At 36.0% G+C, this 14,738-nt stretch overlaps 1 protein-coding gene across 4 annotated transcripts in view; it reads left to right on the plus strand.

Moving 5' to 3' along the window:
• Positions 1-14,738, plus strand: part of CLINT1 (clathrin interactor 1) — a 55,082-nt gene that overhangs the window by 23,739 nt on the left and 16,605 nt on the right. For 3 of the 4 annotated variants that reach the window (XM_050905225.1, XM_050905222.1, XM_050905224.1), the window contains exons 2-6: positions 4,240-4,344; positions 5,008-5,104; positions 6,631-6,739; positions 7,635-7,799; positions 11,845-12,019. In XM_050905225.1, the coding sequence (XP_050761182.1) occupies positions 4,240-4,344; positions 5,008-5,104; positions 6,631-6,739; positions 7,635-7,799; positions 11,845-12,019 (651 nt within the window). The remainder of the gene's footprint in view (positions 1-4,239; positions 4,345-5,007; positions 5,105-6,630; positions 6,740-7,634; positions 7,800-11,844; positions 12,020-14,738) is intronic. The other variant, XM_050905223.1, reaches the window with a different exon arrangement.

Consider the following 14,738-nt stretch of genomic DNA (forward strand, 5'->3'; position numbering starts at 1 on the left):
ATTAGAGCCTTATACTGGAGTATGTGGAAATCAAACACAAATAGAAGTTTTCTACAGATATATTTGTCACTCACTAGTGTTAGTGTATATTTATGTACACATTGTGGGTTACATTCAGTATCCCTGATAAGGGAAGGGGAAGACGGGACCCCTCTTAAAGTATGCCTTTTTTGTGTGTCATCCTGTGAAGTGTTCCTTCAGTCTGTAAAGCTTTATTTTCAAGCAGGCCATTCGCAAGATATCTTTCATTTCTGTGTTTCAAAGAATAGTGCTCAGAGGACAATCTCAGACCTGTAGGATTTTTATCCTCTTATGTCTGAAAGCTAAAGTGCTTTTCAGACTGTTGTAACTGTAAAGGTTGAAGTGGCAGATACTTGGTAAACTTTTTGGCTGGACCTTGGTAGCTTCTCTGATCCCCTTAGTTTTATATGGGTAGGTGCAGAACTTCTTGTCCCCTCTTGCTTGTCTGCTTGCTCTCCCTAACAGCAACTAAACATTATTTTTACCTCAAATTATACATTTGAGGGCCATGCAATACTTCCTCTCACCCCTCACATCCCTCTCCTCTCCCCTTCTTGCTCGTTTTCTGTTTTTTTAGCACACTATAGGATATGGCACCTGGATCCAGAAGACAGCTTTATCTCAAATTTACAAATCTCAAAATGTAACTTAGAACAAAATTTGATGCTGTTTACAATTGGCTGAATTCTTTGAAAGATTTTTCTGTGAAAAATGCAGACAAAATTGTGGACAAAGTAGTATTTTGGGGGTATTTAATCTATGGTACATCTATTCAGTTTCAAAATACATTAAAATAAAGTTTATAAAAGCATGTAAAACCTTAGCTTTTTTTTTGAAGAGGAAGTGTGTCTTATTGTCTGAAGTTGGAGGTGATCAGATATTTATAACTATTACCCACTGGCTTTTCAGTAGCAATGTGGACAAATTTAGTCTCAGACTTGAGCTACCTATTCAAAGTTGCTATAAATTGTAGATACAAACATGTAAAGTTGAGCGTTCTCTTGCAAGAAATTAAAAGCTAACATTTTGCTCATTGTCACCATGCTTGCTGTTTCATAGAGATGTGACAGTGCCCTCTCTTGGCTTTTCTGAACAGTTTTGGGTTTTTTTTAAAGAAACTATACTGAAATAACTTTTAAGGGGTACAATAAAGAGTAAAAATCATCTGTTGACACTAGTCTGATTTAATAGACTTAAAAGATATGTAAGACACAAACAGAAAAGAGTGCAACAATTTGTAATGGTAATGTCAACCCATTTATTTGCTGTGCCTTTATTTTGGATGTAACTTTCAAAATACACTTGTGTTTAATGTCTTTGTCCATGTCAAAAGTTTCTGTAAATGTGCTTGTCACAAGATTCCAGTTGTGCAGGGTTTCAGTTAACGATTTGGGGTAAATCCAAATGTAGTCTCGCAGATAACAGGGCGTTTTAAACACTGACTGCAAAGATACTTTCTGTCAGTCTTGACTGTTTGTCCATTTGTTTCCAAAGCGGACTGTGTCCATGCAATCCAGCACGATTCCCTGGAAGCTGCCCAGTATAAACTAATCAGAGAGCCCCCCCTGGTGTCTGAAAGTGTCCTCGGATATTAAACTTATATCAATCACAGGAAGTCTTGGCAATCAAGCTAGTCACTTTTTCCCTTCACATCTGGACGTAAATTATTTTTTTGTTGCAAAGGTCACAGGAATCATGGGTAGGGCATGGAATGAGGGCCATAGAAAACATGGGAAAGGAAGAATAAAACTGTATTTCCACCTTTTTAGAAATGGTTATTTTTAAGTGACCTGGAATGATGCCAAACTATACAACAGTTTTTTTTTTTTTTTTTTCCTTGAAGTTTACATTTGTTGCTGAATTAAACGCGGCTTAAAGATACTTTGTTTTGGAACGCTTTGTGCCATTAGATCTCATCTTGGCATTTGTAAAAGAGCTTTCTCCTAGTTGCTGAGAACAATAACTTTACTGCAGGAGGGTTTTAGAAATCGAGCATGTTTCTGTACTTACACGGGTTTAACTGCACCTTCTTCTTTCTTCTGGCATTACTCAATTTCCCTTGTTTTCCTTCCATTTCCCCCTTTCAACCCCAGTGCTGCTTTAGTCATGCACTTTGAGCTCTTCCATAGCTAGTACTGGCATTACTTTTTTTTTTACAGTAAGTTTGCATCTTTTCATGCATTTTCCATTCTTAAACTCTCTGCTCTAAGAAATGAAGGAAATGCTTCGTTTTATGCTTCCCCCCCCCCCCCCCCCCCCCCCCCCCCCCCCCCCCCCCCCCCCCCATCAAGTCTCTCAAACAAGCGCTTAAGGAGGGGTTATAAAAACAAACAGAACCTTTCCATTCAACTCCCTGCCTTTCCTTGCTTCGGACAAGGGAACTAGTGTGCTGAAAGCTGCAAAGCGCTGAAGCCTGTAGCTTTGGGGTTATGTTTTTTTAACGTTCTATGCATATGGGAAATAAAGATGGTATTAGTTTACGTTTGTATGTATGGTAAAGAAAACGTCAGAAACAGAAGCTTGAGGTACATTTAGCATAAATGAATTTGTAAAACCTTAATTGCTGTTGTTCGTAACTACTGCTGTGTTCCTACATGCTTTTTTTTATATAGATAGGTTCTGTTAGCTTGCTGATTATTTATTCAGTCATGTAGCTTACGCTCTCTTTAGACATAAAGTTGAATAAAATCATACATCAGAATCTGACAGCAGGAATTCTCATGCTGAGAATCCAAGATTAAGTCCAGGAATTTTATTCTGTTTTAACAATTACCTTCTGTGTCCCCTTTCAGACTTAAGAGGATCTCATTCTTGTTTCTGCTGTTTATAACTCCCAGTTCCAAGATCTTTTGTATCCTTATGCCAAATAAAATTGAACGGGTATTGCTTGAATGCTGCTTTGTGCCAACTCCTACATGGACAGAGGGATGACTATTAAGCACGTTGATTCCGCCCCCCCCCCCCCCCCCAGTCCTTTCAGGTTCAGAGGAGTTTTTTAAGCCACAAATGCCTTCTCCACATTGTATTACAAGCTCATTAGATCTTTCGTACAGTTTAATCAATTTGACTTTATGGGATGGTTTGTGTTGAACGCAGTCATCTTAGAGGGTTTTTTTTAGCTTCTGAAACCAGTTGTACAATGCACTTCTAACAGTTAAGTAAACTTTCAAACTTCTGATACAATAGGTGTAAACACGTAATTTCTAAGTTATTTCAAATACACTACAAAGTATGTAGGGAAAGCAGAGGCCACTAGGTTTCCTTTTACTGATGTTTCCATTACTATTGTGTGCTATATTGCTCCATAACTAGAAAGCTGTTTTTCAAACATTCTCTGTATGAATGATGTTTTGGGCCTGTTCACTCACTTTAAAATAAAAGGAAAGTCATTGTGTTATCAAATGTATCTGGATGCTTTTAGGGGCACAAAGGAGGTTGCTGGGCTTATAGTTGAAGGTTACACATTTGAGAGATTAAATTAAAAAAAAAAAATCACATATTGACTATTTTAATATAACCGATATGGAAAAATTGCTTCCTTTTTCCAAGTTACATTTTTCTATGAACTCTCGTAGAGACAGCCTGAGTTCCTTATAGTATTTGCATTGCTTTAATTGTAATACAGAGTGCTCTGCAGCTTTTCTTCTTTTGCTGTTTTCTCTTAATTAAATAAATTCAAGCTAGGAAACAGACTTTCTAGTGAATCTCATCTCCCTTACTTCAATCTTCTGTGGGATTTTTTTTTTTAATTATTATTTTACTAACGCCTGTTTGGTACTGATATTCTTGAGTTTCTCTTGTAGCAGTCATCATTAAAAAAAAATCTGCTTCTGATTGAGTTATAAAACCTCTTGCAAATAACTGTACACCATGCAAACCATATCTAGTTGGGGAAGCTATCAGCTTTGACTGTAGTGGTTCGGTTTGGATTTTAATTTGACCAAAAGCCATTTTTACTAGACTGAATCCAGCTGTAATGTAATCCCTAGTTTCTCATCTGTATTCTTGAAGACTAATAGAATAGTAAAACCTTCTTAAAGATAACTTAAATGTGTTGTATAGTGTCCTCAGGGTAACTTCTGCACTAAAGATGTTTTCTTTCCCACCCTGTAAAGGTATCTAATTAAGTGAGATACGCACTAGTGTCATTATTAAGTTTTCATGTGTTTCTCAGTTTTGATGCTAATCTTCATGTGTGTTAATTTTTTTCCTTTGCAGCACCAATGTGGTTATGAATTATTCAGAAATAGAGTCTAAGGTTCGAGAAGCAACCAATGATGATCCATGGGGACCTTCGGGGCAACTCATGGGAGAGATTGCCAAGTAAGTGATAATTTGGCTCAGTGATGAAGAAAAGAAAGGTGCATTTTATACAGGAATGTGAAATTTGCTGCTAAATCAACTCTGCGGTATGCTGACTGATAATGCTGAAAAGTTGCTGTAAATCAAGTCTTATTTTTTAATGCATAATCTTAGAACGTATTGAAAACTGTCAAACAAAAAATGAAGTCAAAGAATTTTTTTAAATTCTTGATTTTTATTTATGTAGCTTCATAATTCTTTCAATATATCTGACTTTTTTTGGAGTGTTTCTTTTCAAACTGCTTTCCTGTGACTTTTCCAAATAGAGCAAAACATGTCAAATTCTTCCTTGAACATTTTTTCTGTTTAAGTTTGGAAGTTGCCTGTTTGACTAGTTGCCGTGGTTATTAGGGTAGTCATATTAAACATAATTTTCGTTATAACTTAGTGAAGGTTCATCTGCTGCCTCAGATTTTTAGAATTTTGTTTTTCTTTTGTAGTACTGGTATGTAAATTACTTCTATATGAATAAGAAATAGGGATAGCTTTTTCCCTTGTAATGTCATCAAATGTGAATGGGCTTAGATCAAGCCTGCCATCTACTGTCAGCCCTGAGTCTTAACAAGCTATTGTGGCAAACCACGGAGAATAAAATTTCTTTACTCCTTTTGTTTAATTCTTTAGGGCTACGTTTATGTATGAACAGTTTCCAGAACTTATGAACATGCTTTGGACTCGAATGCTGAAAGACAATAAAAAGAACTGGAGAAGAGTTTATAAGGTGTGTATGTATATGAGCTGGAAGTATTCACGACTTTGTGTTGGTCTATGAAGGACATAATGCTTGTTGCTAGTATAATGTTCTGATGTAGTGTCTTGTTTAGATACTGCTATATCACTTACTCCACTAGCAACCTATAACTTCTTTCATAACTGTATGCTTTATAATTCTGTTACTGAAGTCAAAGATGTCTTTCAAATGCTGTATATGAAAAAATCAAAATTTTTGGTTTTAGAAGTGTGTCTAAGATGCTACTTAATGAACATAATAGAGCAGTTACATTTTGCTGATATTCAAGTATTGGAGTAGCATTCACATTTTGAATCTACCCAAAGGAGTTGTTATGGTGCTCCATGAGAAGTAGATGATAAGTTATTGTGCTATCAGGAGATTGTTTTTGAAGGTATTCAGGAATACCTGAAATAAAATGGAAACTAATCTTAATTTTCTGCCAGTTCATAATTCTCTAGAAATTGTAGTTTTGCTTTGAGTGGACCAAATTTTCTTGCAGATCTTATCATATGAGGCTTTTATGTCCTACTTGCGTTTTGGAAAAAGAACTGAATCATTTGCATTTTTCTTGTCCTTGGCTAATTAGCATGGTACAGAAACTTTTTGCTTAAGATTGTATCATGCTGCACTTAAAGTGGTGTTCAATGTTCACTGAATTATGCAGATATAACCTCATTTTTTAGAACTGATGTATCGGACTAGCTTATATTTTGTTCTTATTGATGCCAGGATTATAACAGGACAGAATTAATTCTGAGGCATGGTTTGTGCTTTTCACAGGTGCTTGATGTTTTGTATTCATAGTAATTGTTTTCCCTGAAGTACAATATAAATTAATATTTAATGCTATCACACATAGCTACTTAATGTTATAAAGACTGCTTGGAATTGCTTATCAGGTTTGGATAGGTTGAAATATAATGATAGTTTTAGCTGATAAAGGCACTACTTTGGAGAAAGTGCATTAATTTTTTTTTCTAGTAGAAATCCTCAACATAAAAAATTGCAATTAAAGTACTGTTTAAACTTCATTTGTTTTGTCACTTGCTTAAAATTGTCCTGAAATGCAGTTTTGTATATCCATTGCATCCTGCAGAAGGCTTCTTAAATTTCTGTAGGAGTTACCTTTCAGTGAAAACCATTGGAAAACTGTGAACAAAAGAGGCAGAAGAAAATGCTTCATTTAGCAAGGTTAACTTTTTCTCTTAAAGTGCTACAGCTATCTTTTAAAATAAGCAGTAGCTGATGAAGGTAACTACTTGTGATTTAGTAATAACAAATTAGAGTTTGACAAATACAGTTTTGGTATTCTAAAGAGCAAAACTTGCATGTGGGGAAAACGTTTTTTTTTCTGTGTGAACCCATATAATAAGCATTTATTTAAAAGGGGAAGTCTTATTACTTACTAATTTGGGGAGGGGGGTAGGTTTGGTTTTCTGTTGCATGTTTGGGGTTTTTTTTTTAAAGATAGAGCTTTTGTTCATGCAATCATAAGGTGCTTTGTATTTTTATAGTCTTTGCTGCTCCTAGCTTACCTCATAAGGAATGGATCAGAGCGTGTTGTTACAAGTGCCAGAGAACACATTTATGATTTGCGATCCCTGGAAAATTACCACTTTGTAGGTGAGCAATAGAAAAATCTTATAAGCAAATTAAAACAGTAGTTGGAGTTGTCAGTCACCTGAACCAGCTTAGAAGCTTCCCCAGTCTAATTAGAATGTGACTGTTGCCAGTTGTGTGAAGAGTGCAGAATCCAAGACGTGGGACCCTAGAGTATTAATTAGTGAAGACAAGAACTTGCAGAAAAGACTGGCTAATAACAACAGAACCAACACAACATGAGTGTTCGGGTTTATATTAAAATATGCACTAGAGACTGGTCCCCTGTGGTGTCCGTAAAGGAATAGCTTTAATCATATGGGAAGAAAAGGTTAGAGCTCCAAAACACACACATCTGTTTGAAGCTGGGGTTTTTTCCTCCCACCAAATAATATTTACAGTGCAAAGGCAGCAAGGCCAGTGTGTGTTTTGAATGTGAAAAAGGCTGGGAAAGGAGCACATTTAGCTTGTAGTACATCCCAACTGAAAGCAATTTTTCAAAAATTCAGTTTTGCAATAAGACTGAGTTCTTGCAATTAAACTTGCAAAAACTATACTAAAAAGACTGAGGAAAAGGGGTTATATTTTGAAGGGTTAAAATTGTTCAAGTGGAGAATATAATTTCTGTCTCAGTCTTTGTTAATCTTTTCAATGTTTCAGCAGCAGTTAGATGTTTCTAAATACACTATTCAGTGGAAACTATCATTTATCTAAGGATGAAAATCTGTGTTGAAACAAAATATTCGGTACTGTTTAAACAAATGCAGTGGACCTTAGTAGCCATAAGATCTTTCTCTGACTGCTGTGCTCATAATTCAAATTTTCTTATCAGTTTGATGTTCAGTATTGCTGCCTCTGAATTATTTTTTCCTTCCCCCCCCCTTCCATCCATCATCTCTATCCTGCATTACCTATACAGATGAAAATGGCAAAGACCAAGGCATAAACATACGCCAGAAGGTAAAAGAAATGGTTGAATTTGCTCAAGATGATGATCGACTTCGGGAAGAGAGGAAGAAAGCAAAGAAGAACAAAGACAAATACATTGGGGTTTCTTCGGACAGTGTTGGAGGGTTCAGATACAGTGAGTACTAGGCTTTCTTGGTCAAGGATTGACAATCTCGACTTTTAACTTGGCTTAGATAACACAGATAACTTAATCAATTTCTAAGATGCTACTTTAGATGCTTTTTCTTTATATTTCTTTAACTGTCAGTGTTACTATTATAAAAGAAATCTTCCACATTTTCCCCCACGTACAAATTTAAAGGAATTACTTTAAAAATCTTTAAGTTAGTCTTTTTTTAGATAATATCTAACTAGAAACTTACACAAATGACATTACTGCATTGGCTTAGCCAAAACTTAGCTGTCTTGTTTTTATCCATAGGCAGTCTCATTGTGAAATGAATGCTGCTGTAGCAGAAGCAGATAAATAAATGCCCTTGTAAGTTAGGGTTTCTTAGTCTTTAATTAAAAAAAAAAAAATGATGATACTTTCCACCCACCACAGCACAATAATTGCTTCACCTACTCCTGCCAACCTCCTTTAGAACCATTGGTTAATTTGGATTAGGGCTTTTAGGGCAGTAATACTGTTTGGGTGAAACAATGTAGATATTATATGCCATTAGACTTTTTAGTTTCCCAAGTAATACTGTTTGGATACTTGAAAGATATCTGTGGATTATCTGTATGAATTCTGATGTCTGTCAGATCTGACTTTAAATGTATGCACCAAGTACCTTGTAAGTGGTGGAGCTTATATTTCAGGAGTTTACCAATACGGTTGTTACTGTCTCAGTTTATGTGTTTTTTAAAATCTTGTTTGATTAGTACTATAGGTCCCATGTGCTTTTCAAAGGAGGGCTCCCAGAGGTAATACTAAATTTACTTTGTGTAGACATACTAAGCTTGCATCTGGATGTCAGTTGCACAGCCCAGCAGACCCATATGCAGGCTGGAAATTTGGTGCACCAGTGCTCATCCCTAAATTCTAGGGAATTGCAGCTGCCAGTGAAGAGGTCATAGTTAACACCAGAAAGAAAGCTCTAAACTTTTTGTTTAAAAAAAAACCAAACCACAAACATTTAAAATATGTATATTATATATTTAAAAAAGATGTGTGTGAAGGCTCACTTGGTCATCTGCTCCCTCATAAAAAAATCAGAAAACCTGCCATCAGATTTTCAAGAATCAAAATTCTGAAAATTAAAGAATCCAGCCATCACGAATCTCAGCCATCATTGCACAAGGTGCTAGTCCTATATCCAGCTTGGGTCTGGTACTTGCAATAGGACCTTCATTACTAAGGTTCTTTATTTAAAAACATACACACACAAACCAAAAACACAAAATAAAAAAAGAACCATCCAAATGCTGTTGACAGGTAGTCTGATATACCCTTGCTTCTGGAAATAAATTCACCCGTTTTGCTGAGACGACTGATGTTCTTCATGTGTGCAATGAGTTCTGTCAAACTATTTGCATCTTCATCATAGTGTGTTTGTAAGATCTTGGCCTTAGAGGACGTAATGCCATCAGCTTGTCTTTGTTTAGAGAGGACACAATTTTCTGACAGCCTTGGTTAGATAAAGGCGCACAACCAGTGCTATGTTTTGCTTATCAAGTCCAAGTGTGCAGCTTCCTCCTTGCTCCCCAGTCCCTGCCATAACGTGTAGCAGGGGTCTGAGCTTGAACTGGCTTTTATGTCTGATGTATCCTGGCATGTCGTCCATGATCCAGCTGTCAGTCTTGAGATGTTTATCTGTGTTTTCTTTGGCCTGAGTAAATCCTGGGCTGCTTTTATTAAGGGATGAGTCCCAAAGTCACAATGGCACAAGGCTGTGGTTTGCTAGAGTCAGTGACTTCTTCAAGAGACGGGTTTGGTATAAGATCTGAGTAGTAACTGTGCAGGATGTAAACTTCACCTGTCCCTCTCTGGTGCTATGTATGTTTTTCACTCTTCTTCACTGTGAGCCTTAAAATTAGATTTGCGCTCTCCTGTTTTTGACAGGTTGCTTCTCTGTGTTCCTCTGTTCTCCCTTTTTCCTCATATGCAGAGTAGTTGAAAATCTCTATCTCCATGCCAGGATATGTCTTGTTTTATAAGATTCTCTTAGGCTTTTGCTACCTGCTTGGAATTCTGGTGATTCTCTTTTTAGGAAATACTTATGAGTCACCGCATTTGTACTTTAAGTACATGTCCCTCCGTTCTTTCACTGAGCTTATCTTTTGACTTGCTCTATACAGAGTCGTGATCTATCCCTGTATGCTGGGTAGAAGTCTTTCTCCATATGCTCTTTAGTTATCATTCAAGTTTTCTCATTTAAAGGACTATCCTTTGTCTTGTATTTCATTTTTATGGTAAAGGATTTGTAATTATCCCTTCATTTGTTGAGTAAAGTTAAAAAAAATCTTTCCAGGAGCACAAAACAAACTTTTTCCCAGGTCAGACTTCTAATCTAAAAGATTCTAGTTAAATATAAAATGCTGCTTTTTTCAGAGTTTTCCTTAGTTCTTTTTGTCCTGAAAATACTGAGCTCTCGGAGTTTTTTTATTTATTTTAAAATTCCTATCACACAAGGAAACCTTCTAAAGGAATCTACATTAAAATGCTTGCGAGCCTGACATAAACTGAAATAAGGCCGTTTTATTCTCCTGCAAAAATTTAACAGTAGTACCTTTTAGCAATTTCTCCTTTTTCAGTGATAAAGATCTCACTGAGTATCTCGCTGACTTGTAACAGGTTCTCTACTTTGAAAAAGTTTGTCCATCCTTTATGGATCTAAACAAATATCATTGGAGACTTGCGCTTACCTCTTCAGTAAGAAAATACATCCTCTGGTATATGATATTATCAGACAGATATAACTCAGATTTTGCAGCTTGTAGTGCTGGAATCCATCATTTTCTTTTTATTAAAAATGGCTTAATTGAATACATCTTGAACATTACCTGAGCTACAATATAACTTGTATGTAACTTGAAGTAATGAATTTTTCACCATTCTTCCTTTCTGCTCCTCAGTTTTACTCAGCTTAAGTAAAAAAATGTAACTAGTGTTTCACATTTTTCAGTAGTACAAAAAAAAGTCGTTTCATGTGTGTGATGGCCCAAAATAGAAAATGTTTGCCTAAAAATTTTGTCTAGAAACTGAGCTATATTGGGTTGTTTTATATACCTGTATTTTCAGCAGAAGGTCTGATATAAGATCACAATACAAGTTAGTAAAGTGTGCTGTGCTTTTGGTAGTTGAGTCTTCGTTAAAATACAAGTGGTGTTTTTTCTTTTAAATTAAACTCAGGTTGGCTGGGTATGTATAAATAAACCCAGGCTTAGGTTTTTTAAACTTTCTTAACGAGATTGTACAGCAAATGTATTTATTTCAAGTAAAACTGTCAACTGTTCGTAAGCTAAGATACAAGTATGGAGGTCTTGAATACTTGATTAGAAAAAAAATGGTTTTGATTTCTTGATAATAGTGTTTAGTAAAGATGTACAGGGTACTTAGTGGCTGCTGAAAAGGTGTGTTGCTTTACTGCCTCTTCTTTTTTCATCTCTCTAAAAGGTTTATTTAATCACAGAGTGTGGAAAAGAAAGAACAGAAAGTTATCATGCATTGCACACTTATGTCTTTCAATGTTTTGGTAGTACGCTTTTATGTGTTCATGAATGTCAATGTATAAAAAAACCCCAGAACTATTTACCTCTGAGCACACAGCTTGGCCAAGAATGGAATATCATGCATTAAGTGACTGTTACAAAACTGGCACGTCCCATTTTTGATAAGCTGCTTATGCAGCCAGGGTTGATTGTGCCTCTTGTGCTTCTCCAGCAGAGTCCAACAGTATCCTGATGTGCTGTGCTGTGCAGTGCATTAAGATTGTGTCGTCGTCATAAACAAAAGTCTTTGAATCTGCATTCCTGCCACTTAATGATTGGCATTACATGCTGTGCCTTGCTGTAATAGTGTTGATTCAGCACTGTGGGAGCTTTCACTTTGCTTTGGAAACTTTTAACGTTTATGTATGTAGGGCAGGGGGGCTTGAGAGTGATTCCAGAAAGACCACAGGCTTTTTTTTTTTTCCTGTTATCTTTAGTATTTATTATCTTAATGCCTTACACAGGTGAAAGATACGATCCTGAGCCCAAGTCAAAATGGGATGAAGAATGGGATAAAAAACCAGCTTTTCCATTCAGCGATAAGTTAGGTGAGCTAAGCGACAAAATTGGAAGCACGATCGATGATACCATCAGCAAGTTCCGAAGGAAAGATAGAGAAGACTCTCCAGAAAGGTGCAGGTATTAGAGTTATTTTAACGTGAATTTATTCTGTGAAATTGCTATTATAAAGCTCTTTGCTGATTATTAGTTACAATACTCTGCCATTCTTTTTGTCTGTATGGAAGCATGTTTGGGTTCAATAACTGCTTCCTGGACTTCTTATGCAGCTCTTACTGGCCTTGGGGAATAATGTAGCTCTGTCAATAGTTAACTGCTCTTGCCTGCCTTCCATTACTGCCCCTGGCATAGATAGCTGCTGGCAGAGCAGGGAATTTGGCTGAAATTTCCTAAGCTTTTCCTTGTCTCAGCAATTCGGTGGTCTTCCTTGCGCCAGTATACTGGAGGCTGTCATTTAATGCTACAGTTACTCTGGATGCTGAAGTGCCAAAGAAGAGGGAGATGTAAAATTGCCTAGACCTATCTTGACACAGTGCTTCTTCCCTGAGCTGATCTCAGGAAGAACAGACTGCAGGTAACTTATTTAAAAAAAAAAAAAAAAAAAAAAAAAAAAATTGACATTTTTAGAATTTTTTTTAGTTGAACCTTCTCAAGAAACTTGTTGTATTTTACATCAGGCCATTAAATTTTTTCAGTAAGGAAGAAAACCCACCCTGCTTTGCCTGCAGAAAGAACTTCACATACATCACACTTCAACAGGTGCATTGAATTTTATTATCTGGAGATCAAATTCATACTTAACAGAATCTGAAATTGCTGTAGAGAAAGTGCTCAAGTATACTGAAATAATTCCCTTTTGGGAAACAACTTAAAATTCAAATTTGCACTGAGATTTGATTAATATTTTTTACAGGAATATCTTCGGATACAGTCACACACACTTTTATATATATATATGCATAAAAATACACATGCACATGCACACATGTGTATATATTACAAAATTCAAGCAGTTTTGCACGGAAACAAAAAATAATTATAATGGTAGCTTTTCTGAGAAAAAGGCAGTATGGTCTTCTTGCTAGGGCATTAATAAATCATAAAACTGGTGTTCTTTGCACACATCAGAGTTCCCTCTTAGAACTTACTATCAATAGACTACAAAGAGAAGAGATCAGAAGAAAAGTAAACAATTTCAAATTTAACAATGATATATTGCTGTGTGCTTTTCTGTACTTACCTTTCAAAAGCAACTTGTCACATGACGTCTGTAAAGCTCACTATCCACATTTCATGTAGAGGATGTACAGTAAACATTTTTTAATCTTATTTCCTTTGCTTTATTTCTGAATGGCTCCTGGTCTCTTACATGTGCTGGGATAAAGTCTGGAACCTTCCAGTGTTTTAGACAGTCCTTTCTGCAGTCTAATCTTTATAAAAAGCAGCTTATTTTGAGGACTTCTCCACTGTACATCTCTGCTCCAGGTTACACTGATCTTTTTTCTCTGGCTAGTATTACGTTTTTCACTTTTGTTTTGCTCTTGTAACCCTTGTCCCTTCTTTTTTATTTTTCTTCCATTTTTTGGTAAATGTCAGGTGCGGTATTTGTCTTGAAACTTATGGAAGTAATAAACTCAGGACTTGAAATAAAAGGAGGATTTTTTGGGGGATATACATGAGCAGAAACAATTCTGTGGTTGCAGGTTATCCTGCCATAAGAAGGTATCCAGGTTGCAGCAGTATGGCTTCTCTAACATTGCTTCGGCTACCAGCCTGAAACTTACTTTTGATTTCTCTTGGCATGGTGATTAGACAACATGGAAGGTATTTTATCAGTGTTGAAATGAAGGGGTTTCTTTCTACAGAAGGCATCAAAGGATCTAAGAAGATTGAACTCAAGGTTACAGAATGTCTGTCTATTTATACTTAAAGATACTGTAAATACAAATCTTATAATTCATGTTGTATTAACAGAATACTGTATTTTGTATGAAGTTAAATATTGAAACTGAAACATGAAATTTTAATTATTGTGTGATTTAAGCTCACAACAACATAACTCTCTTGTAAATGCTTCATGAAATCCATGCATTTCTGTGTTTTCACACTTCAGCAATTTTTTTTCTAAAAACACAAAAGAAGCCTCCAAAAATTTACTAGTTTATGTGTAGCCTGCTGCTATATAATAACATTGAATTAAGTTGCCATTTCCCTTGGAAAAGTGACTAAATGGTGATATTCGCTGAGCTGGCAAATCTGCTGTTGTATGTTCTGTTGTTTCTATCTTAATAGCTTTTTAAATCAGTATTACTTTAGTACTGTAAAGCTGAAAGGTCTTGAAGCACAAAGAATAAATGTGACTTACACATCTTCACAGTGGTTAATGGATTTTGGATGACACAGTCTTCACCTCCAATATACATAACCAGAAGAACTCGGCCAAAATTCTGGATTTCTGACTCTACTTGCAAAGCTAGTAGTTTGCATAGAAGGAAAAAAAAAATGCTTGAAGTAACCGTGCGATATAGCTGGCTTGAGTTTACAGTAGATTTCAGTTGAACTGCAGTTCACACAGCTAACTCTGGAGAAGCCTAGTCTGCTTCTTTTTCTTTAGAAGAAAAATGTTAGTACTGCTGTGGGGGAATTGGATTATCCCCTTGGAAGTAGAGAAGACAAGAAACAATACCCCATGGGGTGGGAAAACCTCCATTTTTCTTTCATAGTTCTTGTTAGTTCTTAGGTCTTAGGCAAATAAACCAATTGCTGCTCTGAGTCTAGCCTTGTATGCTGAAGTTCTATGTTCTAAATTACTTGCAGATATACAGAGGTGGTTCTGAAA

The sequence above is a fragment of the Gymnogyps californianus genome, chromosome 14 (assembly GCF_018139145.2).
Source record: "Gymnogyps californianus isolate 813 chromosome 14, ASM1813914v2, whole genome shotgun sequence".
Lineage (NCBI taxonomy): Eukaryota > Metazoa > Chordata > Aves > Accipitriformes > Cathartidae > Gymnogyps > Gymnogyps californianus.